At 39.5% G+C, this 27,587-nt stretch overlaps 1 protein-coding gene across 1 annotated transcript; it reads left to right on the forward strand.

Annotated features, from left to right (window-relative positions):
- The first annotated feature begins 617 nt into the window (after positions 1 to 617).
- Positions 618 to 27,311, forward strand: KFase (kynurenine formamidase). The gene is made up of 11 exons (XM_089231599.1): positions 618 to 806; positions 4,193 to 4,289; positions 6,921 to 7,025; positions 8,266 to 8,314; positions 10,603 to 10,691; positions 11,107 to 11,185; positions 16,004 to 16,101; positions 19,429 to 19,507; positions 22,653 to 22,791; positions 26,343 to 26,447; positions 27,150 to 27,311. Exons 1-11 carry the CDS (start codon positions 804 to 806, stop codon positions 27,177 to 27,179), a joined length of 873 nt encoding a protein of 290 aa, XP_089087725.1. The 5' UTR covers positions 618 to 803; the 3' UTR covers positions 27,180 to 27,311.
- Positions 27,312 to 27,587: the final 276 nt, after the last annotated feature.

Genomic DNA, 27,587 nt, shown 5'->3' on the forward strand with positions numbered 1-27,587 from the left:
ATGCGATTATGTATTTGCGTTTATAATCCGGGCTCTTGTGATAAATATACAAGGTGATTACAATTAAAGCTCCCGTGTGTACTCTTAGTAATTTTCCTCAAAAACTGCTCATCCGAATACATTTAATTTCTTTAGAATATCTTAATGAAAGCATTGGAGAGAGAGATTTATGAAATAACAAAATAGTTCAATTTTCGACCACCAGGTTAAAAAGTGGCTCTTAATTTTATATCATTTTCCTTCTTTCCACGGACCCTATAGCGTATATAGTAAGTTTCAATGGAATACGTCTTGCAGAACGTATGCTACATAAGTCTGTGTAGCTTCAGTATACTGAAAATATATTGTACTTTGTAATTTTTATTTTGAATTCCCTTTATTTTAATAAAGAAAAAAAAAACACTCGAAAAGTTGTCATTTCAAAAACAACAAAAAGACCTCGTTTCCTCATCAGCGCCGACCTACAAGTGACACAATTGTCACGTGATCTGTCACGTTAATTCACTATTTTTTATAGCGAGGGGTATTGAATATCTAGGGCATTGGGTCTTGATTGGTCCAAAGTCCTCTCCATAGCCCAAACTGATGACAGTGAAATAAAGCGTGGCAGTGGTTTTGCAGGAAATATGTGTGACACGAGAGAGATAAGAGCGCGTGTAATTTCCACGAGAAAGAGAGATAAGAAGGAAAACAATTTTTTTCATTCGGGGGAGTGCGAAGGAGATAAAGAGATAATTCAGTACACCCACGAGAATTCCAGTGGAAAAGTCGCCGAATAAACACCCAGCTCCTCTAACGACATCATGGTAAATTAAATTTATCTCCGGTTTAGAGTTAAGATGCAAGATTATTGATAAAATACAGTTTATCGATACAGTGAAACCTCGATATAACGATATTCTGTGCGTTGTGGAGTGATTACAATTATATCGACAGGCAGCAGTTTAACATTAGAGTATTGACATTTCCAACTAAGATTTGAAGGAGTGTTGTTGTAGAGGGATTTATAGTTGTATCGAGTATCGTTGTAGCGAGGGTTCACTGCATATTATATCTCCTAAGGCTAGGATTTTTATGACTGCATATTTTTGATGATTTTGCATGTTTCGCTATTTTTACTTGATAGAGAATTTTTTTTTCTTCATGATTTTCAGTCATTTTGAGACATATTTTGAAATTTTTCGAGTCAAAATATGGATTTTCTTTTTAGGAAGCTATTTTGTTTTTAGAACATTCGATATAACGACCTCCTAATAAAACGGTTTTAGGAACACTTAGCCCCGACATTTCGCCCCCAAGTACGTGTGGTACCCGATACATTTTACCCCCGGTCGGGGCCAAGTAAGTAGGTGAGTGACCATATGAGTTATCAACTGAGTGGATGAGTGACCGCATGAGTGCCCAGTTAGTAGAAAAAGTGATCGTATGAGTGACCAGTGAGTGGAGGAGAGATTGCATGAGTGACTAATTTGATGAGTGACACTATGAATGACCGAGTGAGTATGCGATCGAGTGGGCAAGTAAATGGGTGAGTTATGGACTAAGTGAGCAATTAAGTGAGTGCCTGTATGGCTGTATGAAAGACTCACTCGCTACTGGCTCACCAGCTCACTCATTCACTCACTTAGTCACTCATGCGATCACTCACTTTGTCACTCATGTGATCACTCACTTTGTCACTCATGCGATCACTCACTTTGTCACTCATACGATGACATACGGTCCCTAATATGTTTACTTATGCTATCACTCACCCACTTGGTCACTGATACGATCACTGACACCCACTCATGCGGTGACCGATATGGTCACTATATTGTCACTCACCCACTCATACGGTCACCTACACGGACACTAATGAGATCACTAACTCGGTCACTCACTCGATCACGGCCCGGTTCAGGGCGAAACGGCAGGAGCGAAATATATTAGGGGCGAAACGTCCCCTGGGGTATAAAATGTCGGAGGCGAATTTTTTCCGGATACACCAATAAGACAACAGTTTTCTGTGGAACGATGTTGGTCGTTATAACGAGCGTCGATTGTTATAATGCTCGAATGCGCATGGGACTTGGCCTCAGATAGAAATAAATACTATGTATAAAGAAGATGATGCTAAAAGAAGGGAAATTTTCATAGATAAAATCAATTAAAGACCATTTTTTCAATGGCAATTATTCACATAGAATATATGATGCATTAAAAGAAATCTAAATTTTTATCTGTTTCATCTAATATGGTTTCAATGCAAGGGATTTTTTGAGAATTTACGACTTGTGGTAACGACATCAATAAATTAACTTAACTACATTAAAAAGAAGCATTAAAGCAATATTAATCTACATTTTCTCTTCTCTAGTACCAGAACCGCCCTTAGGGGTATGCGGCAGCTGCGGTTGCACTGGGCCCCGAATTCACGGTAAAATATTGGGGGCTTTTTTTTGTATTCTGAAATTATTTCTTGGATTAATTATGAATTTTCGTTAATTATGAATTTTCGTCCATTCTGCATTTTAATCAATTCTGGAATTATCACTTCTATTTATTCTGAATTTTCATCCATTCCCGAATTATCATTTCCGTTAGACAGTCGTGAGATAGATTTGTTTTACCTCACTGTTGTAGGGTGAGAGTCAAGAGCTGCCGTTATGCAGTACTTGGTCCAAGGCTATAGATTTGTATCTATAGCAAGAAACTAGGAGACGGACATTAAGAGGGTAGCACCCCCCCCCCCCCGAACTTCGTCTCTGCGGCACTCGATTCAGGATTTATTTCCGTCTCACCCTGTCAGATCTGTACTGAGCAGGATGACGGTGGTGAATTTACAGAATATTTACCCGGATGCCCTTAGGGCCGGCCTTTATGGGTGCACAGAAGCATTATCACTGTCGCCAATTCTGAATTTTCATGCATTCCCGAATTATCACTTCCGTTAATTCCGAATTATCACTTCCGTTAATTCCGAATTATCACTTCCGTTAATTCCGAATTATCACTTCCGTTAATTCCGAATTATCACTTCCGTTAATTCCGAATTATCACTTCCGTTAATTCCGAATTTTCACCCATTCCGGAATTATCACTCCCGTTCATTCGGAATTTCCATTCATTCTGGAAATATCACTTCTATTTATTCTGAATTTTTATCAAATCTAGAATTTTTTTTTCCCACTGTTAATTCAGAATTTTAATGAATTTTGCGAATTTTTTCATTGGTGCTGGGATTCTTTTAATGGGTGGCAATTGCAGAGGGTTGATGTATTCGGGGAATGAGGGACCAAGAAAATTAGTGGAATGGGGAGAGGCTGGCAAAATTTGTATGACCCTAAATAAATTCGCCTCTGCCCAGACGGTTAGGGATTAATTCAGTGAGTGACCAAAAAAAAGGACCCATTGAAGCACGCGAGTGACCAAAACAGTGGCTTAAAGTGCTTGCAAGCATGTGAATGACCCAGAGCAGCCATCTTCAACCTGTCGCTCACGAGCATCATTGTGCTCTTAGGAGTATCAAGAGTGCTCAGTGTTCGCTTCCGATTTTGTGCTCGCGAGCACTTAATACACGCTTCAATTAAACATCCTGTAAAAATTGCATTCAAGGATTACAGTCATGCATATTTCAAGCATTGCTCCTAGTTTGATGATGGGCATTGGCAGCGCTCGTGTGACTCGAGAAAGGTTGAGGACCCCTGAGACCAGGATCATGTGTAAACGTGTAAATGATAAAAAGAGTGACCCATAAAGCAAGTCAGTGAGCAACCAAAAGAGTGTCCCGGAGTGTGTGTGCAGGGAACAAAACAGTGTGCAAACATGCGAGTGACCAAAACAGTGTGCTAGCATTCGAATGACCAAAGCAGCGTGCAAGCATGCGAATGACTGAAATAATAGCTTAGAGTGAGTGTGAGCATGGCAGTGATCGAAAGAGTGACTTAGAGACACAGGCGTACTTACGGGGGGGGGGGGGAGGCCGAGCGCGTTATAGCGCATGTTGGCGAATTCGGGAAAAGAGTAGTCAAGAAAATTTGACTGGAATGGGAGAAGTGCGGCAAAATTCGTCTAGCCCACAGGTGGCAAAAACAACAAATGCGCGTCTGACCCTGTCTGGTACATATTTATTTTACTTATTATAATTTATATTTATAGTGATAACAAGCAAAGCTGCTCTAGCGCAGTATATAATTGATATTTTTCCTAGGATTACGATGAAGATTTGGAAAAGCAGTACAGGCCTAGTGCGTGGTCTCTCAGAGGTGATAAAGCGAAGGAGGAATACATAAAGATCGTAGGTGAAGGTAAAGACGATCATTTCTCTGCTTTCATCCCGTTGCATATTATCATTTACTACTGAAAACCGCAGTTAAAAGAAATGAGCATGGCAAATGTGAGATGAATTATTCACAACACAGAAAAGTTATAAATTACGAAAATTACCTTCATTTTTCCCGATTCTAGTAAAGATTAGGGATAGATGTAAGCTTCGTTGGGAAAACTGGGAGAGAAAAACGGGACATTATTATAAAATAAATACAGAAAGGGCAAAATACGGGAATGTCCCGCAAACGGAGTCACATCAATGTGCAAGTCGGAGTGTAAAATATGTAACATTTTTTTGTCAGCGTTAAGTATGAAAATAGAAAAACTATCGGAAATTCCCTGAACGTGTGACCAACTTTTATCCTAGGAATTTCTTGTGGGGAAAACGCTATGAAAAAGGAAGGAAAAGCGAGAAAAATTTGCCGTTGCGTTTCCATCCACGAAATTAACATTATTCACTTAGATCATGCCGATTTTTTGTTAGGAAATCTTTTCTTTTCGGTAGTCACCGATTTCGAAACTGATTTTGATCATGCTTTCAAACCGAGCACAACTTTCTCGCTATCTATGGGCAATTTACTACCTAGCGAGTTGTGCCGGAAGTGTAAGTATGTGTGCCTAATAATCTGAGTGCGTATCTAGTGTTGCCATTTATATTTCAGAAGTGAAGTGAGCGAAGTGTAATTGTTGAAAATTTGTACCCTTTGTAGGCCTGTTGCTCTCTGCGGCGAGACTTTTTATAACTGGGAGATCAGATCGGATCGCATTCGCGCCTTGAAGTTGGGAACCACAGAAAACCAACTTCAGCCGACCACCACTGTAGCGCCAGTGGGGTTCGGATCCCCGGACCTCGCTATGCGAGTCTTTCACTTTGACGACTCGACCACCGCAGCAGCAATTCCGATCATACTTGGTGCTTGGTTTCCTTGAAATTTCTCCCAAATGCTTAAGGGAAGAAGAATTGATGTTTACCGAATACGAAAAAATGCTGTTCACAGTGGGCACAATAAATATTGGTATTGTCTTCTAAAAATGCCATCAAAATCAATTTGAAACTGAAATCATCAGTTTCTGTTACATGCGACTCATGTATATGTTCGACTCATGCCAAAAAATTTGATCAAAATATTGATTAAAATATTTTCAGACATGGCCACCTACGTATAGGATATCTAATTGGAAATACCGTTCAGAAAGACACTTCAGATAGACAGGGGCAAGCAATTTGCCGGAGTCGTCGGGACAAAACAGCAGCTACTGTATTCATTGGAGTGGGTGGGCTTTGGAGTAATTCTCGGACATCCCTTCAAACGAAATACAAAGCTCGAACAATAACTAATGCCGATAAGGGATAATGATAACGGATCCCGATCCATGGGAAGGTACCAAAGTTTGATATGAATACTAGAAGTAAAAGCAACACCAATACCAATGGCTTCTATGAGCACTAATTAATATTCCTATTTAGAATGGATGGAGACCGAACAATGAGCACGTCCAGCGTTAAACATGGGGGGGGGGGGATTGTTCCATTGTTACGTGAGGAGCGTATTTTCCAAATGGAACATTTGCCACTTTTGCTAAATTTACAGTAGAAGTAAAAAAACGTATTCCTCCAGAATACGTTTGCTTTACAAAAGTAGAAAACCGTCCAACAATCTAGCATACATGACTGGTAGAAGAATATGCAAATATTTTGTCTCTTGTGATCAACATTCAAAGGAGATATCCACATTTAAATTTCGAAAATGTTCTGTTTTGAAAGAAAATTAGTAGGAATGTTATCTTTTGATTAAAATTTGAGCTGGTCAAGTCTGAAAAATTTGGAATTTCTACGTCACCTGTTGATTCTAGAAAGTTTTAACTAGCCCAGGAAGGTAATCTTAATGACTTCTCGTCATTATCATGAGATTATGCGGCTATTCTACAGTGGAACCTCCCATAACGGACACTCCCATTAGAGGGCACCTCTTCTGAGGGACACTTTTTTAATTACATCGACGGGACACTTGATGTATTTTACTATCCATTAATAGACATCTCTCGTTAAGGGATAAAATTTTCGGTCCCATGGGTGTGCGTATTCGAGAGGTCCGTTATCGAGAGATGAAAAATACAGAAGTGTATGAAAAAGATGAATATTTTCCCTTTTGATAAAAAGGACTATAACTTTGTGCATTAAAATTTCTACCAAGAATATTCCCGTTTGAATAATCTCAGTTGCATAATCTGGTAGAGCTTATCCCGAAGATTTATAAACCAGTAAAAAAAGTGGAAATGTGTTCCCGTTTTAAAATAGCTTCTCACTTATGAATAAATCAACGGACAAACATTTCTCCATGTTCTAGACTAAAATTACATGAATTTCCTGGGGGGGAAAAAACCATGAAAATGAAATGGAATTGCGAAAAATGTGTAGGTCGTTGCCTTCATTGACGTTATAAGCAATGTCCATTAGCATCATTCTTTATGGTAGTCAGGTGTAGCCACCACTTAATGTTGTTTAAAACCGAGGTCCTTATAACCGAGTTTGACTGCATGTTGATAACCACGATATATATTTTTTTGACATATGTTATTTTTCTGTTTCTACTCCATATTTAATGCAGGAAGCATCAAGGCAGTACAGACAATACCGAGTAGACTTGATATCATCTATGGAAATACTGAGAACCAAAAATTGGATATTTTTGGAGAAACCAGTTTACCAAAAAGTGAGAATCACGTGTTTTTCGTTACTAAAAAGTCATCCATAATTTCATATTCTGTGTGATTGGTAATTTTCCAAAATTTTATGACTATCTTTTGGTGAAAATTGCAATAAAAAATGCGGTTATTCCCTGCATAATTAGAGATCGACACGGACTGAGAAAATGCGGCCGTTAGGCGATTATCTTATCGATCTGTACTACCGCACCCTATCCTGTTATTCTACTGGATAGCGCGTAGAGGTATTACTGTATACACTCGGTCTTCCCCCTTCCAGAAAAAAAACCACTTTTCTTTAACTTACACAGCCGAGGTTCTATTAACATCCCGTTCTCCAACCAACCCATCTGCTTCTCGGAAGTTTATCACACACACCAGCGCCACACTTGTGTCAAGGCTGGGCCCAGTACATTCCAAGGTTGGACATGGGCATGTAGTGTGTCCGCTCCACCATTGGCAATGATAATCATATTTGGAGTCTGAAAGATATTAGAAGGCTGGTCGAGCAGAATGACCAGGGCCTTCCAGCCTCCAACCTAAGTCAAAGGTGCCACCTTCCTTCCCGATGTTACAATCCGTCTGGCCACTCATTGGACGCCGACAGTCTCAACACGGAGAGTGTTCTGGAAGTGTATTGTACTAAGACGGGCTAGTGTGTAGCCAGCCTCTGCTGCTACTTTGCAACAGGAAAAGACAAATATTAATGACTTTTGAGACAGGCTTGACACGAATGTGGTCCTGGCTCTTTATTCTGCTGAGTCAGTTCTGAGGAAAAGGAACGCGTTTCAATGTGACGGCGTTTTTTTCCATCACAAAATTTCACTACCACGTCGCTGAAGACGTTTTACTTCAAAATCCTTAGTTACAATATGGAGGGCTGAGAAGTCAATCAGCGTAAGTCAATAAACATTAAAAATCAGATAAAAGGACCTTTTTATTCCGTGGTCAGTATAAGTGACGCTATTTGCTGTAGCAATATAAATAGCGACTTGAATGCTTTGGCAACTCGAAAGTATTAACAATGAAGAGACAGTTACCCAACGCGAAAGTAATTTTCATAAAATTGACTTACATTGATTGGTTTCTGAAATCTCTTTACATTAGTTAGACATTACCTATTCCCATATTCGAAAATCTTGTCTATATATATTCCTTAATTAATTAATACTGCATGTGATTGACCGTACATTTTTCATCGCCTGTTAGAAGAAGTGGAACCGATAATAATTACAATTAAATTTCTAGGTGCTCCAATATTTGTCTTTGTGCATGGTGGATACTGGATAGCTTTAAGGTAATAATGAGCTTTTTCTCATTAGTATAACGTGCTGTATTCTTCAATGGTGACTCATGGTATGCAAAAAAAAAAGTTGTGGTTGAGTATTTTTGCATACTTGCGTACGGGTAATAAATTAATATAAGCATGAATTTTTTTTTGTTAAATCATTTTGAATTTGTTCGTACCCAACGGGAGTAAATTATTCTCAACCTTCCAATATAAACGTGAGCAATCGATAAGTTCAGGTATATCAACTGTTATTAATTAACCGTACATGCTCCTCGTATACATTCCTCTTGCGAACTTCTAATGAATTATCAAATTCCGGAATGTGTGTGTTCAGGATGATTTTTGTGGTCATAACGTCAGAGTTATGAACGTTTCGTGTTCTGGTGCCATCTGCATTCCATATTTTGAAGTGGAAATGACGTTGTTATCATAATTGTCAAAAAATACTTTAATTTATAAATCACATTGGTCTTATTTAGATGGCTGAAGTAAATAGTTGTTAAATTAGCCAAAGAAACCACAACCTCTGTCCCGGGAAGGGGGTTCCCTCCGTTCTTTCCGCGAAAAATAGGGCCCCAATTGATAATTCTTCAGCCGGAAAAGCAGCTAATGTAGCGCCCTTTCTCGTGTTGTTGAACGAGTGGGCGAAAAAAACAATGGGTGAATTCGGATTCCACTATAATTTAGTGTTATTAGTCCATACATGCTCAACCCATGGCCCACGAGCCAAATGTGGCCCTTGGAGTCATCGTATGTGGCCCGCAACCTAAAAACCTAATCTTATAAAAATGAACCAAGTCGCACATTTCTAAATCACTTGAGTGACTCGACGATGTTCCAGAACATTTAAGCTGCCCATGGTGCATTTCCATGTCACTTAAGTTACGAGTAGCACAGTTAAAGATTACTGAAGCGGCACAAACCACATTCCCACATGACTTAAGTGGCACAGCACATTTCAAGATCACTTGAGTGACTCGTGACACAGTTTTAGAGCATTTAAGCAGGCCGTGGTGCAGTTGTACATAGATCCACAACTAGAAGCTTGGTCAGCAGGGGCAAGTATGCATTTTGGCACCCCCTTGTAATGAATGTTGAAAGAGAGGTAAAGTGTGAAATTTTTGCGCCCCTTCTGGTCCAGCGATCGGAGCGACAGACCCGCCGGCACCCCAACCTCCAGTTGCGGCCCTGGTTGTGCATGACTAAGTGGCCCGCCGCATATTTTCAGACCACTTGAGTGACCCGCGATACACTTTAGATCGTTTAAGCGGCAAGTGGTGCAGTTCCATATGACTTAAGTGATCCTCAGCACATTTAAGCAACCCGTGGTACAGTTCCACATGACTCAAGCAGTCCGCGGCACATTCCCAGATCACTTAAGCAACCCGCAGCACATTTACGAATCACTTAAAAGGCGTGACACGTTTTCAAACCGATGAAGTGGCCCGTACTCTCCTATAGGTTCAGTACCCTTGCTCTGGTGCTAGTCTGACGCCTGGGGCACCAGACCTGTCTGCACAACCCCCCTAGTTGCAGCGCTGCGCATAAAAAGTGTTCCTAAAAACAACGCACACAGCATGATAAGTACACCAATTTTTCTCTCGCGAGTGGCAACTATCCACCTAATACAGGGTGTCTAGGTAACAGGGCGTATGGCATTTTTCTGGTGAACCGATAGAGGCATACTTCCAATCAGAAAAACGGAGGAAAGTAGGGAAAGAACAGCATTAAATGCGGATAAACCGTTTTACCCGCATTTAACGCAGTTTTTTTCCCCCCAACTTTCCTTCGTTTTTCGAATCCGAATATCTCAGTGAATATTGCACTTGAAAACGTGGAATTTATTTTGTCTTCATAAGGGGAAAAAGGGCAGCAACTTTCTAATTGGGTTTTGGGCACGGGGTGTCCGTATAAAAAGTTAACGTTTTTATTTTGATAACTATACAACCCCCTTGCAACACGAATGACATATCTGAGTACTTCACGTTATTTGCATATTTTTTATAATTGGAAGTGTGCCTCTAGGATCAAAGGTCCGCCAGTAAAAACCAGTAACCCCTGTTTGCTATGCAATGCCATATCCCCTTTTTGCTATTCAATGCCATATCCCCTGTTTGCTATTCAATGCCATATCCCCTGTTTGCTATGCACCCTGTACAGTCCATGGACCGGAAAAGTTGTTCAGTAAGGCAGATTGGATCATCATCAGGTTTCGAATCAGATTAATCGATTGTATGATATTTTGATGATGATGTTATAAATATTCTGACGCGTGTCATTTCTCTTGTTTCTAGTCGACAAGAACACAGACATTTCGTACCACCGTTTTACAAGGCAGGAATCCGTAGCTGTGTTGTTGGGTACGATGTGATCAGCGATTCAGGTGAGAAAAATTCTCATAAATTCCAACCCGTACATATCAAGTTCCGTAATGAAAATATTTTCTAACCTATACATCATTTTACTATAATTTCAGCAATTTTTTTAAGAAGAAGTGTAGCATTCATCAAAGTTATTTTTAGTGGAAACATTTTTAGCTCCACTTGTAGTTGTCACGCTACATGCACCTACAAGCACAAGTTTCCAAGATATGGTGGTTTTTCCGGTTGTCTTTGAATGAAGTTTTCACCAGATTTGGTCCGCGGACCACAAGTTGAGGAACGCTGAAATAGTGTACTGATAATCTGAATTTTTTTTTGTTTTGTTCGTATCAAAGAAATGAATTAACATCTCTGTCAATATTTTATTTGTATATTTTTTGTTCAATTAATTTCAAACCTTACCCCCCACATTTTTAGTGAAACTACCTGATATGGTCTTACAAATTCAAAAGGCGATTGGTTTCGTTTTGGATTACGCAAAAGAGATGGGAAGCAGGTAAACTTGTGCAAAAACACATTTTTTTTAAATGTATTAAGCGTTTGGCAGAATAACGGTCTTGTTACAGATAGAGACAAACGGTTTTTTTTCCTCAGCCTAATATATCAATGGAACCGATATTTTCACGTTAGACGCTACCAAGGCCTCTACTTCAGCTCCTCACGCCACAAATGCGCGGAATAAGCAAGGCAGAATCCAGATATTTTCTGGATGCTATGGCAAGGTGAACTCGGAAAGAAAAGTCATGTAGTCTCCACCGGGACCCTCGAACCCAGGGCCGCTCGCAAACCGGGCAAGCATGCTGCCATCTACACCACTGGGGACACGAGCACGCGAAATAAGGAAAACAGGGTCGTGTTTCCAGTGGTGTAGATGGTAGCATGTTTCCGCGGTTTGTAAGAGGGCTTGGGTTCGAGTCCAGAGGAAAACCAGATCACTTTTCTTTAAGAATTTTCTTGAAATTTTTGAATTTTTATCCAAACTAAGGGTACTGCCGTCTCAAACCCTTCTTAGCCCCTTCGTAGGGAGAATGAAAAAGGAATACACATATTTACTGTCATAAACCATTTTGCCAGAACCTATTATGCAAGCCCCTGTGCAACTGATGCCCCACATTCCCTCCCTACAGGGTGGGGGGGGGGGCTACAGGTCTCCTGTCCAGTGGCCGGAGATGATTCTCTCTTATAATCTATTTGTTATTTTTCACACTATCAATTCATAATAGAGGGTCCCCGTGAACAGTCTGACCTGGGGACCCACCAGCCTAGAGACCTCAACTGGGGGATATGGAGGTCATGGGATCCCGTGTAGTAAGATGCTCGAGGGGAAAGGAAAAATTTTATTCTTACAAGAAATGTGCTCTTTAACTTTTTTCCTGATAGTGGGCATATTCTTTTTTAGTTCACCTGCACGGACCCGTTGTTTCTCTGCACACAGAATTTCGATATTTGTGCGACATGACAAAATAACATAATGTACTGCCTTATACAATATAAGGGGATTTTACAGTGCTCAGCGAAAAACTCTGTGTATAGGAAAGCATTCTCAGTTATTTTCAGACTCTAAACGTCCATAATTTGCAAACTTATTGAAAAATTATGTTTTTCTTTTGTTGCTTTTGTACACAACTAATAAACGGGTAGAAATAAAATTTTATCAGCAAAAATGTGCCATCTAGAAAATATTGCAAATACGTTTTCAGTGCAGTCAGTATATGTTATCACACATTTATCATTGAACTAGAACCACCGCTGTCACCTATCAAATAAAAAATACAACTATTGTGATTCCTCCAATGAAAATTACCGATTTTTGATTAATGTGCCACATGCAAAAAATAAATATAGTATGACATTAATAAAGATGATAGTGTACTGTATACGTATTTTCAATATTTTCCAGAAGACACATTTTTGCTGATAAAATTTTATTCTTACCCGTTTATGGATTGTGGACAAAAGTAACAACGAGAGGTATCATTTTTTTTATGGTGAATAAGTTTACTAAGTATGGATGTTCAGAGTCTGATAATGACTCAGAATACTTCCCTGCACTGAGCTTTTTGCTGAGCAGAGAGAATTCCCCCATATAGTATAAGGTAACAGGCTATGTTGCCGTTTCACACAGATATCGAAAATCTGTGCAGAAAAAGGAAGTCAGAGCAGGTGCAATAAAATAGAATGGTATATACCACCGAAATGAAAAAATTGATTCAGCTCCGTAGGGTTTTTAAGCAGGCTGATGTTTAGTATTTTTTATATTTCATAGATTTTGTCGCAGCGTCAATTCGTCGTGCTACAAACTCGTCGCGGTACAAATTTGTCGCAGAGTCAGTTCGTCGCGGTACAAATTTGTCGCAGAATCAGTACGCCGATCAAATAAATTTTCAAAATTAAATTTTCACCGTATAAGCCGCACTCCCGCTTTCTGGCGGGATCTCCATTTCTCGCAGCGAGGGGCGTTGGGCGAACACACCAAGATGATAAATTACGATAAAATAAATTTTCAAAATTAAATTTTCACCGTATAAGCCGCACTCCCGCTTTCTGGCGGGATCTCCATTTCTCGCAGCGAGGGGCGTTGGGCGAACACACCAAGATGATAAATTACGATAGAATAAATTTTCAAAATTAAATTTTCATCGTATAAGCCGCACTCCCGCTTTCTGGCGGGATCTCCATTTCTCGCAGCGAGGGGTGTTGCGGGAACACACCAAGATGATAAATTAGGATCAATGCCCATCCCAAAGTACAATTTGCCTAAGGGGTCATTCAAGTATTACGTCAGGATCGGGGAGGGAGTTTCGGATTTGTTGACTTTTGATGGCGGGGGGGGGGGGGGTTGAAGGTCGCTTACGTCATCAACCACCCCTTTTTGAAGATATGAAATATTCTAAGCTGCTGGTGAAATTTTGCTGACGGGGGAGGGGATGGGGGTCAGTGTTTTGCTGATTTTTGCTGACAAGGGGGAGGGGGTCAAAAATGGCTGAAAATCTGCTTACGTGATACTTGAATGGCCCTAATTCACTATTGAATATGTATCTGCCATGTAGGGAATACATCTTTGAGGAATTTTTTACCGACAATATATCTAAGGCTAGCATTACACTATGAAAGTGTTCTAAAAGTCCTTTTATAAAACTTGAAAAATTCAACCAATAAGATTATCGGTTGCATTTGCTCGAATGTAACCTATGAACTTTATTGGTTGGATTTTTTGAGTTTTTAACTTGAGCAACTTATCCGGTGCAAATTAAATTTTGAAAATGTATGTGATCGCAATTTATCATCTCGGTGTGCGCCCCAACTCCCCTCGCTACGAGTAATGGAAATCTCGAGAGAAAGCGACAAGTGTGGCTTATCCGGTGAAAATGAAATATTAATTAAATTAAATTATTAATTATTTCAGGTTCTTGTGGAGATACTGTAGTGGTTAATGTTGGTGGGAGTCTCGATTCCACATGGGACAGATACAAGTTTACACTTAAAGAGAGCCTCCGCTGTACTGTAATTTGGGGAATATCATAAACACCGACATTTTTTTACAGAATTTTAAAATTTTATCATAGAAAAAATGATTTTTTTAACATTCACAATAATTAAATAATAAAACATTAATATCAATTGTAATTTTAATTTCGATGATTTTTTTCGAAATGACAAAAAAAAAAAAAAATGTAGTAAACTGTGTGCATTTCTTGATGGAAAAAAACTTTTCTTCATGTTTATTTTTTCACGTATGAGACAAAAAACCTACATACAGATCGCGTGACGAGTTGACTGCGATAAATTGACGTCCCGACGAATTGGTTACACGACAAATTGTCACTGCGACGAATTTGTACCGCGACGAATTGGCTCTGCGACGAATTTGTACCGCGACGAATTGGCACTGCGACAAATTGATGCGCGACGAGTTGAGCGCGACAAGTTGATTGCGACAAATTGACCGGCTACGCTGAGGGACTAAAGTAATGGGGATGAGGGGGGCATGAGGATGCCTGCGCACTCATCTTTGGCTATGTTCCTCGCACATGTTTACAAAAGAAGGCACCACTACATCAAGAATTAACGGCCATTGTTTTTCATCCAAAACAGAACTGTGTGAATTAAGTGTCGTTTCACCCGCTTTGTTTGTTTCTGAAAAGAAGAAGGAAGAGAGATTGATTCTTCAATATGGACCCCCAGGACCATCCTAAAGCATAGATCCGCCAGGCACGGTCCATGTAGGCCGTTCTCGAGTGTATAGGGATAACCCACGATAATGGGATTATGTATACATAAATAGTAGAGGCCGCTTGGGCAAATGCCTCATTTTTCCACGTGAAAATTCGAGCAATTGACAAGGGCCTTCCGATTAGGACTTTGCCTCAGGCTGGCTCCCATCTGGAGGCGGAATTCACGGTTTTGTCGCCTGCGGACTAAAATTATTTTGTCACCCTCTACCTTTGTCCACCCACTACCTACACCTTCAACCATTCTAGCCTAGTGTTCTCCCCTACTCATTCCTCCAAATTAGCCGCTGAGCCCCCCCTCCCCTACTCACCTCGTGAATATGCCTCTGTGTCTAAGTCACTCTTTTGGCCGTTCGCATGCATTCCCACCCCAGGTCACTCTTTTCGTCCCTTACTCACCAGGTCATTCTTTTTTTTTACTCACATGATCGCACAGTTTTTGGGTCAGGTGTTTCCAACGTAAATCTTCTCGCGGAACCCTTGATAATATTGAGGCTGTTCCACGGAACTCAAAAAAAATTTTTTTGAGGCAATTTTATCCGAAAACATATTGCGCATGTTGCTATAACAATAGCCTTAGGGCGAAATGGAAGAGGGCTTAGGCCCCCACCAGTTAATTTACATATTTATTATCGTAAATCAAAGGTCTTCAACTCACGACCCGTGGGGCCTCGTTTGGCCTCCTGAGCTATTTGTTGTGGTCCGCCGATTATTTTCAAAAAATGTTTGAAAACATTGAATAATGATTAATTCTAGAATTAATGAAATAAATAATTTCTGAATTAATGAAGAAATAATTGAAAAAAAAAAACACGACATAAACCGTTGTTTGGCCAAACGATTGGACAATTAAAAATATTTGTTACATTAAGAAACAGCTGGTGTGTCAGAGCCTGATCATGCTCGGTTTACCCGACTCAGATATTAACGAGGTTACCATACCACGAGGACGTCATACGAGTACGTTGACGAACCTAGAATCTACTCATGGGGAAGCTAGTTATGTATAAAAGCAATATGTCAAGTATTTTTGTAATATACTATTTAACAATTATTTTAACTCTAAATTTGTTTTCTCATAGTGGAGTGTATATCTGTGGTCATTCTGCTGGAGGCCATCTCATAACGATGGCTTTATCAACTCCAAGTGATAAACTGAAGGATACGACTCTGCTCAAAGGTAACTAGTGTCAATGCAATTTTTCTGTGTAGGTTCAGAATTTTTGTGACTTAATGAGAATGAGAAATCTCGGTTGTAGGTCGAAAACAGATTTGTTACAATCATCATCCTTAATTTTTTGAAATATTATTGAATAACATTGGTCATTATCATGGAGGACAGCCATAATGATGATTTGGTCTTGCTTATGATTAATTGAGCAGCTACAAAGGTCGCTTGATAAATAAGGCGAATCTCTATGAGATAGCTGCACTATCACTTTGAGATTATACAACTCAGCATAACTGTTCAAAATGTATCACAACAAGTTAGAGCACAGAAGATTTTGTGGTTTATTTTCTGGTGTCATTCCAAGTTCGGGTTGTAGTAGTCAATCTGAAAATGTACATGGTTTGTTCAAAAAAGTATTCGATCATAATTTCTGTGCGTGTGCTAATGAAGTTAGGCAAGCATGGTTTGGTGCACGCATGTAGGCAATCTTAGTGCGTATGATTAAATTTTTTCCTGCCTGCAGAATACGCCAGTCACCGCCAGACATTCGATGAGTGACTCAAAGCGTAAGTGAGCGAAGTTACATTTTTGTTTTAGGCAAAATGGCAGGAAAAACTTGAAAAACTTGATACTGCATTAATCGTGATGGAGCTGCCAATCGCAACGCAGAACGTCTTCTTAGTACTCCTTGATGATGGTTGTACCGTGCGGTGCATACTCATGATGAACCACGCGACTGGAATCAGAAGACGGTCAGCGTGACTTTGATATTATATCTCTTGAAGAATAAATCGTCAACCAAAATAAAGTGAACGGATTCAATGCTAATGGCCGCCTCGTTTCTGATTGTGATTGATGATCCTGCATCACACCGGAGTGCTCACTTTTGGTCAATAACGATCTCATTTCTGGTACCAGAACGTACTCTCCATTGATGTTGGTCATCTTTGAAGCAGTTATACCACTCTTTTTGTGGTGCCCTTTTCTTCGTCTCAGAAGGTCTGTTGAATCAAGCGGATTGTTTCCACTCGGGAATCGCCAAACATTCCTCCCATTTGGTAAAAAAGTGAAAATGCGACGGTGCTCACTTATACTTTCCTCATTCATCGGCGGCTTCCTGTTGGCTGGCAGCTTCTGCGGACAAGAAAAACTCCAGCGTGCTCACTTGGATTGCCCACATACGCTCAGAAAACCACGCCTCCCTAGCTTCATTGGTTTACACACGGAAAATTTTGGTCAGATACTTTTTGAACAAAAAACTCGTACATTGGTAAATATCACGTGCAGTGAAAAAAACATTTTCATCTAAAATGTTTTTTTCACTGCAGATCAAAGCTGAATTTAAATAAGTTCATGGGCAACCCTGAACTATCATTGAAGACCCTTTATTTTTGAATCAATGAATGCAAACGGGCCGTACACCCACCGAAGAAGGACGTACCTGGGTGTCGAGTTTAGGGAACGACCATGGAAGTCATCGCAAAAGTCCATGGTATCGTCACGGGAGGTCGCAGATTGAAGTTTCTTGAGATAGCTGATGTTGTGGGTTTCTCAATATAATGAGTTCACAATATTCTCCATGAGAAATTGGAAAAGCTTTGTGTAAGATGGGTGCCGGGATTGGTCACGATTGGTGAAAAGTGAACGCAATGGCATTTCAAAAGAAAATTTGTCAACATTGGCTCATACCACCAAAGACTTTCTTCGTCGATTTTTGGCTGTGCATGAAACGTGTGAATTCTATACACCAGAGACAAAACAACAGTCAAAACAATGAATGGAGCGTTGCTAAACAGCACCAAACAAAGCAAAGGCTGTTTCGTCTGCTGAAAATTGGTGGCCACAAAATTTAAATATTTTCAAAGCACACAATATGCTTAAAGAGATTACTTCCGGAAGGGTCTGTAAATAATAAAAGGTCATTATTCCCCACTTCTGGGAAATTTGAAAGAACAGTTGCCGGTGAATTGTGCGCTAATGACGTTGCACGTATCTGTCACCGAACTTGGTCGTTTCACCTGCAGCTATTCCTTCAAAAATTGTAATTTGTGCACATTACGCACAGCCAAGCCTCTTGTTAAGTTTCTTCTTTTTTCTTTCTCTCTCTACCTCTACTTTCTTCTATTCCCTTCTTTAAGTGGATAGGAGTAGAACAGAAGTTTAGTAGTTGGACTATAGCTTGTTTAGCCCCCCCCCCCTTCATACCGTAAATATGATCCCATGTCATTATCTGTCTTTCGTTTACATGCTTTCACACCCTCTAGGTCACTGTTTTCTGCCCTTATTCACCCAGGTCATTCTTTTTGTCACTCACTTACTTGCACACTGTTTTGATCACTCGCAATCCTGCACATTATCTAGGTTAGTAATCCACGTGGTCTGGATTTTTTTTTTAAACGCGACTCTATCTCGTTAAAATTCAAGACAAAAAACAACAACTTTGAGAGAAACAAGAAAATTTTCTTCTTTGAAAGCACTCTGGGATACAGGATTTTTAAGGGTTTCATGGTGTTTGATCATGCGGAACCCCAAAGAAACTCGCGAAACTTCTCCCTTTTCGGCTATGGCTAATATTTAATTTTGGCTTTATTTATTTATTTTTTTGATAATTAATTAAGTTAATTAATTGCCATAGGTAACATGTATATAATTATCGTGAAATTGGCGATGGTCCCGAATCATTTTATTATCTGTTTCATCTTTTGTTATCTGACTTAGGCCAGGGATCTCCGGCCACTTTGAGAACTGGTGGGCCAAAACCCGAAATTTGGACATTAGCCGAGTCAATGTCGGGCTTTGGCAGTAATATATACATGTAAGAGCGAAAAAAGAACGCATGAGGGTGCAAAGCGAAATCTACCGTATACTCTTTTATCTATTAGGGGCCGTTCAAGTATTACGTCAACAAATTTTTAGCCATTTTGACCCCCCCCCCCCTTGTTAGCAAAAGTCGGCAAAACTCTGACCCCCCCCCCATCAAAAGCCATCAAATCGGAAGCCCCTCCCCCATCGATACTGACGTAATACTTGAATGACCCCTTCCTCTTTTCTATTTACTTTTTATTCTATTTTTTTTCTTCGCCCTTCTTCCTTCTTCTAACGTGTGGTTAGGTTACCAGATTTATCGCCGATGCGTCAAATAGAGGTTATCTAAATTTGTTGCCGAAAGAAAAAGCCTGTACGTGAAGGGTTTAAACAAATTTTTTTTCACCTTACTTATCAAACGATATTATGAAGTATATTATTGGTATATATACGTATATTATGAAGTAAGTTGTTTTTAAAAAAAAATGTCTATATAATTTCATTCAGTTAATGATACGCAATCTGGTTTAGGTGTTATTCCCATATCTGGACTGTACAACTTGATACCATTACTGAAAACATCCAATGCCACTGCTGCAAAGATTACACAGTGAGAGTGCATTTTTTTAAAACTTTTATAACTTTTAAACTCTTATAACATTATCATTTTAATGAATTCCGTGGAATTCGTTTCCGTCAGGTGTGCAGAACCTCTGGCCCGCGGGACAAATGCGGCAAGCAGAAAGGTTCCACCCGGCTATTGAAAGTTGTTCCCATAGGAAAGTATCAATACACACAACGCGATAAAAACCTAGGCTAACTATATTTCTTTCATAAAAATACGGGACATGTCCAAAAAAGTTGTTCGGAGCAGGTAAAATTGCCATTTACAGCCAAAAAAAGAACGTCAAAGAAATGTAAAGTTACCAATTACAGCTAAAAAGCCTGTCAAAGGCCAATAAAGCTGTCATTCATATCCGAAAAATTTGTTCAAGGCAAATGAAGTAGCCATTTATAGCCGAAAAATTTCTCAAAGGAAAGTAAAGCTACGTTGTCAATTACGGCTGAAAATGTTGTCGAAGGCAAGTAAAATTGCCAGTTACAGCCGAAAAAGTTACCAAAGGCAAGTAAAATTGCCAGTTACAGCCGAAAAAGTTACCAAAGGCAAGTCGAGTTGCAATTTACAGCCGAAAATATTGTCGAAGGCAAGTAAAGTTGTAGGCAGTTACAGCCAAACAAAAAAAAATTATCAAAGGAAAGTAAAGTTGCTTGTTATCAACCAAAAAAAAAAAAACAAGTTGTCGTCACGATCCCAGGTTCAAACCCGGGGAAGAATATAGATATTTTTCCCTAACGAGCTTGAGGCAACCACCGATGGATGGCGCCTTCATTCCCAATCCAACTCCTTAATATTAGTAAATTGCAATACCGTAAAATGGCCGGAGTTGGTGTTTGGTGAAAGTAAGAGAAAAAAAAAGTAAAAAAGTGAAGTTGTCAACTATCGCCAAAATTGCTAGTCACTAAAAAAGAACGGGCAAGATTGACAAATATGTGAGGTGAATGTATTTATATGACAAAAATTAATTTTGATAATTTTACCAGTTATCGAACAGTTGTGTTTTTATTCGATAGATGACAGAACGGGTTCCAGTTCAATGATGTTTCCGAATATAATACATCCTGTACTGTATAGTTGTTTTCTGAAAGGCATATTTTGAGGTTGATAAAGTTTTATTTTCACCCGGTTTGTTGGTTATGGACACAAAGAAAAGACATCAACTATTAGGCGCAGTGAAATAGGTCGGCGCAGGTGACATGAAAATGAATATGCCCCCATCTGGAAGAAAACAAAGTTGGAGGCATAGACTAAAGATACATTATTCTAACTCGGTATCAAAATACTTGGAGACTTATAATTTCGACGATAAACTTAATTGGTATCAACACATCGCGGATCCCTCCTTGAAAATAAATGCGCTACTGCCCAGATTCTGGTGCTCAACCGGGAAAAATTGGGGCATTTCTACAACCATGAGGAGAACCTTTTATCAGACGGTCGCTCAGAGAATTTTGGTATATGGTGCGACTACATGGGGCCTTATACTGAATAAGGAACAAGGAAGAAGGCTCACAATTTCATGTAGGAATAAAATTTTTCCTATCTCCGCGAGAATTTCTGTGTTCATCATGGACCCCCCCCCCCCAAACTGGAGCAAGGTCCCGTAGACTTAGATCGTTAGTGGGGGCCTAATCCATAGTGAATTTATAGTGTAAAAAAATCCGATAACTCAGATAGTCACCTTATGATTCGATGATTAGTATCATGATTATTTCAAGCATTTTCAGAATTATTTAAAGCATATGCCAGAGTTTATGTACGGGACTTTGGTGATGGTTATAATCGAAGCTCTTGATTTGGAAAATATCTCCCAATAGGACGACAGGGCTCCAGCACCCGTGGCAGTGCTGGACCCGAGGAGGCGCAAATTTTATTCTGAAACCTCTCCTTCAACATTACGGGGGAGGGGGGGGGCGTCAAAATGCGCGCTTGCCTAGGGTGACCAAGCATCTAGTTGCGGTCCTGTTTGGAAACCCCTGGTATAGAGAACATGAACACAGATACACACAGAATATACATTTTATATGCACTACTCAAAACTGGGCGATATGTATTACAGTCAACTTTCGTTATAACGAACCACCCCTCTCCCCCCCTAGTCCCACGGAAAACTGTCGTTATGTAGAGATGTCGTTATATCGGAAGAAAAACGTACGATAGTCGTTGTATGAGTATATTTTGGACTTTTCCTAGCGGTCGCTGTAATGGAATGGTCGTTATATCGTGGGATCGTAATAACGACCGTCAACTGCATTTACTTAAATTTCTTAAAATTCAGTGAAACAACTCTTTGTGAACACCTATGTAATATTTCATCAATTAAAATATTTAAAAATGACAATTAAATAAAAACTACATTTCTCTTAATCGTTTTGAGCAGTGTATACAGGGTGTCCTGTAGGTGCTGATGCGGCCTATATCTCGTCAACCGTCCGTCATGGAGGTAAGATTACAATTTAAAAAAAAAAATACTCAAAATGTGTTCAAAAATTACCCTGTACCAGTTTTAAAAGCGGAAATACAGTACGTAATAAAATAAAAAATCCTTATGCCCTGTCTCTCTTGAGGCCAACAGAAAAAAAAATTACGCGTTTCCAAGTGCAATGTTCACTAAGACATTTGAATTCTAAAATCGTTTTGAATTCATTCGAATTCTAAAAAGTTATGAAAGAACAGCAAAAAAAACTAACGGACACCGCTCTTATCCCCTTATTTATGCTGTCCTTTCCTAAATTTTTCTCAGATTTTTGAATTCGATCATCTCAGCAGATATTGTACTTAGAAACTTTGATTTTTTATTTTTGTTGGCCTCAGGAAGAACAGGGCAACAACTTTCTAATTGGAAGTTAGTGGACAAGGAGGAACATATAAAAATTAGGATTTTTAATTTTGTTACACACTGTAATTTGGACTCTCAAAACTCGTATAGGGTAATTTTTGAACGCCTTTTGAACATTTTTAAGTTGAAACTGTACCTTTGCGACGGACAGTTGATGAGAAGTTGAAAGCCACATTATTGAACTTATAGGACGCCCTGTATAGACAAACATCTTTTGTAAGGGAAAGATCTCAGTGATCTTTGTGATTTGATAAGGGAACTCTCAGTCATGTTTATTAATCAATTTATATTTTTCAGAGAAATCGCTTGCAAGTATAGTCCAATGGACGCTATAGAAGGAATGAAAAATCTGTTGCATCCGTCAACATCTGTTCATGTGATTGTAGCTGAACATGATAGTCCAGCTTTCATAGAACAATCTGAGAGTTACAGCAAGGTATGTGCACATGTTCATAGGTGGAGATAGATTTGGAAGTCTGGGGAGCACGGTCATTATTTCTGGGGGGGGGGAGCACGATGTTGATGATGTCAATTCATATATGCATATATACATTAGATCAGCCAACTTCCCCTTTGACGCTGGGTTAGGGGGGCGAAATGCCCCCCCCCCACGCCCCGTATCTCCGCCCATGCACATGTTATTTGATCACTGAACGATTTAATTTGTCTCTTCTTATCGTTTATTTTTAATCGATGAAACATCTTGTCATGCTCAGAAATATCCACGAAATTTTAGTGATTTCAATTCATTATCCAGGTTTGACTGTGATTTGAGTGATAAATTCCTTTGATATTTACAGAAAATGTATGAAGTTATAAAAATAAGGCATTAGATATACACAAAGGCACACTTATGGTTTTGTCACCTGCGGGCGGCACGATTTTTTTGCCCTCCCTCTTTCTCCGTTTCTAGCGTAAATTTCTAGACTATTCTTTCCTCGAATTCGCCATTTTGAATGGGAGAAGGGCGACGTAATTTGTGCAGCCCATATGCGGCAATACCATAATTCCCCCTTTGAATACACGATTCTTAAAAATAATCCTTGCGATATTAATGTACAAGGTGATTCTTCTCTTGCCGCATTTGATTGGCGGACCATTGATCCTAGAGGTATACTTCTAATTAGAAAAAAGTACCCAAATGACGTGAGGTACTCAGATATGCCATTCTTATTGCAAGCGGCTGTAAAGCGTTTTTATCAAAATAAAAAAAAATTACACATTTCCCGTGTGACCAAAAAAACGCAATCAGAAAGTTTCTTTGCCCTGTGTCTCCTGATGCCAACTAAAAAACAAAAAAATATCCGCGTTTCCAAGTGCAATATTCGCAGAGATATTTGAATTAAAAAATCAGAGAAAGGTTAGAATAGCAAAAAACTAACCGGCAACGCTTCTTTCCTTTATTTATACGCTGTTCTCTCTCTTTCCCGATTGTCCCCTGATTTCTTTTATAATTCAAATATCTCAGCGAATATTCCACTTAGAAACGCGGAGTTGTTTTTGCAGGCCTCAGGGAAGACCGGGCAACAACTTTTTGAGGACAAGCTGTCCTTATAAAAAGTGTTATTTTTAATATTTTAATATAAATAATTGTTTGCAATATGAATTCCCCTTGCAATATGAATGTTGTATCTGAGTTCTACAACGGATTTGGATGTTTATTTTCTAGTTGGAAGTAGGCCTCTAGGATCAACGGTGAGCCAGTGAAATGCGGAAAAGGGGTAATTATGAAACACCATGTATATATACATCATTTCTGATAACTATCTCAAATAATCGAAAAAGAGGAGAGCTGGGAAATTTCTTCGATTGAAAAACTTACACGACCGAAAATTTTTTGTCCTCTCGTTAACAGATATGATATACAGGTATACAGTTGAATCCCGTTTTAACGAGTACCGTTATAGTGAAAGTCTCGTTTTAACGAATATATTTCTAATCCCCCCCCCCACCTCCAGATAAATTTACATAGGAATAATGCAAGCACCGGTATTTCCTTTATAAAAAAAATTTCGTTATATAGAAGGGATTTCTCCTGCCTCTTGGAGTAGCCGCTGTTGTGGTCGAGTGGTGATAGTGACGGACTCGCATCGCGAGGATCCGGGTCCGAACCTCACCGGCGCCACAGTGGTGGTCGGCTGAAGTTGGTTTTCTGTGGTTCCCAACTTCAAGGCGTGAATGCGAGCGAATCTCCCCGTTAAAAAGTCTCGCCACAGAGAGCAACAGGCCTACAACGTCACAAATATTCAATCATTTCACTTCACTGACAATTTGAAGTGTAGATGACAGCACAAAATACTAGCTATACACTCAGGCTGTTAGGTGCACTTACTCTGTTACAGACTCTGCCACAAAGCTGGGCTGGAAGACATCTCGGCAACGGGATAAGTCCGGTTGTCTTTTGGAGTTCGTTATAAGGGGTCATTCAAGTGTTACGTCAGCATCGATGGGAGAGGGGTTTCTGAATTGCTGACTTTGATGACAAGGGGGAGGGGTATGGATGATGCTTACGCCATCGACCACCCTTTATGAAGATGTGAAATATTCTTAATGGCATCTTATTCGGTGCGCCAAAAACAGGAAAAAAAAATTTCGATAGTTATTGGGCACCTGAACTAACATTCTATCTATTGATAAGTCCCCTACAGAGTCCATTCAGTGATCTCTAAATGTTTCACGGATCCTTCAAGTGCTCTAGAAATGTTTCCGGGCCGCTTAAGTGCTCTAGAAATGTTTCCGGGCCGCTTAAGTGCTCTGGAACTGTGCCACGTATCACTCAAGTTATCCGTAATTATGCCACGGAAAACTTAAGTAATCTGTGAATGTTCCGCGGGTAATTTGAGTGTTGTAGAACCGCACTGGGGGGCCGTCAAACCGAAAGATACCCAGACCACATCGCCATATGGCAATATCGGCTCATTGTCCACACGGACTGGATACCTCTGGCAATTTATTCATAAAAAAGCATACATTGCAAAATGTACTACATTACAATCATAACAACTATAAAATCAATTGCGAAATCACAAATCTACGTATACAATCGGAAATCAAACATATAATCCTATATATTCCATATTAAATCTTAATTCGAATATAAAGTCCTAAATCACATATTGAAATCAATAATAAATCAGATAAAATTCATAATCGATTTCATCCTCAATTTAAATCGTTCGATTTCCATGACATTATACTGGTCTTGTGCTATCAGTCAGTCTTCTTTGTAGTTGATCAGTGGGGCCGCTTAAATGCTCTAAAACTGTGCCACATGTCACTCAAGGGAACTCTAAATATGCCACGGATCGTTTAAGTGTTCCGGAACTGCGTCGCAGGTTGCTTAAGTGATCTTTGAGACCTACTTCAGTGATCTGAAAATGTGCCCCAGGCCACTTGGATGCTCTGGAATTGTGCCATGAATCATTTAAGCCATTTGTAAATGTGCCGCTTAGTTCATTTTTACAAAATTAGGTTTGAGGGGGGACAAGCCACATCAAACAACCTTCAGGGCCACATTTGTTCTGCGGGTTTACCATATATTGCTGAAAGGGTGGGTGCAATGAATTTTTAAAGAGAAATTTTTTGAAATATTAACAGAAAAATTGATTATAATAACATATAAAGGTATATTCTTTCGAAATTTTAATTTTTTTTTTAAGTTTTCGCATTTAAAAATTTTTTTTTTTCGTCTGGGGGGAGGCGCACCAGCCCCCCTATGCCCTCCCCTTCCCGTGTACGTTTCTGATCCCAACAATATGCGTTAGGAGGGAAGGGGGCAGTGCTGACGAAATTTTGCTGACAAGGGGGGAGGAGGTTAGAGTTTTGCTGACAAGGGTGGGGGGTCAAAAATGTCTAAAAATTTGCTGACGTTATACTTGAACGGCCCGTAACAGGATTCGACTGTATTTTCGAACTTTTGTTTTACTGGCGATAAGTTTTTTTTTTTGTTTTTGTTATTCTCATCTCTCAATAAACTTTATTTCGAAGGCTCTGAATGTCGCTGGAATAACATCGAAATGCGAGATTGTGAAAGACGAAGATCATTTCACCGTGATTGAGAAACTCAACGATCCCGAGTTTTTACTCACAAAGGTAAGGTTTTGAAATTTCAGTGAATTGATTACAGACACTAACCTACTTACAGGCAACACCCGGGGTCACAAAGGACATATTAATTTGCCTTCAATAAGTCTTAGATTTCAATTCAGCTACGTCGCGTCGGTGGTACTTTGTCTATGGCAGGGGCGGCTTAAGCGAGGGTGCAAAGATTGCGATGCACCCGGGAGGCAGGTTGTAAGAGGCGGCAGCGTAGACTTAAGTTACGACTCCAAAATTTTTAAAAATTTCACACAGTGAAAATTCACATATGATATCACGCTTTTGAGTCATAACTCGACAACGGAGATGTTGAGGAAACTTGAGGGAATAAATAGACAGGGCCTATGACCGTAATACCAAAAACAAGAACGGGGCGGCCCGAGGCCAAAACCTCTATTTGGGATCCCGGTTTTTTTGTACTTCCGCAGGAAGTTTTTCCCTAAGGGTTGTGAATGGATGGAATAGCTTACCTCAGGGTTCGTGAATTCTAACACGGTTGGGACGCTTAATCATAATTATTGGTTTTTGTATTGCTCTTATTTGGGGTTGCTGTATTTGTGATATAGTTTAGGTATACATGTATTCGACGTCCGTATTTTTTATGGACATCTTTTTTTTCAGCCATATCGTTTGAATTTTTTATGTTGTGGCCTTTGTATTTGTGTATAACTAATTTAAATGTCTTCTTAATTGCAGAAACTGATAGAATACGTCAAAGCTCCATGATTGCAACGGAATTTGATTTCTATCTTCAATTCTAGAATTTTATGACTTTTGAAATCCCCTCAAGGTTTTGAGTAATTTGAATTTGATACAAGCAATGGAATGATAATAATAAAAATATGTTAATTTTTTTCATTAAGAATGATTTCTTTAAGGCATATTCAAGGGTGATAAGCCCAAATATTTAAGTCATATTTAAGGATGATGTCACTCTCCGCTATTTCAACAGCTGGCTGATGCGAAGATGAATTCAGGAATATTTGTATCTCTTCCCCCTAAGTAAAAGGACGTGGGTTCGATTCTCCGCAAAGGCACAGGGCCAGATGGATCTTTAAGCCTGTGAACTATGCGGCCGTAAAAAACGTCAATTGAAGAATGCCGATGGAGGGCGATTTTTGGGACAATAGGTGA

The sequence above is a fragment of the Pholcus phalangioides genome, unplaced genomic scaffold (genome assembly GCF_987345545.1).
Source record: "Pholcus phalangioides strain wild (caught in Gottingen) unplaced genomic scaffold, Ppha-v1.0 ptg000004l_1, whole genome shotgun sequence".
Lineage (NCBI taxonomy): Eukaryota > Metazoa > Arthropoda > Arachnida > Araneae > Pholcidae > Pholcus > Pholcus phalangioides.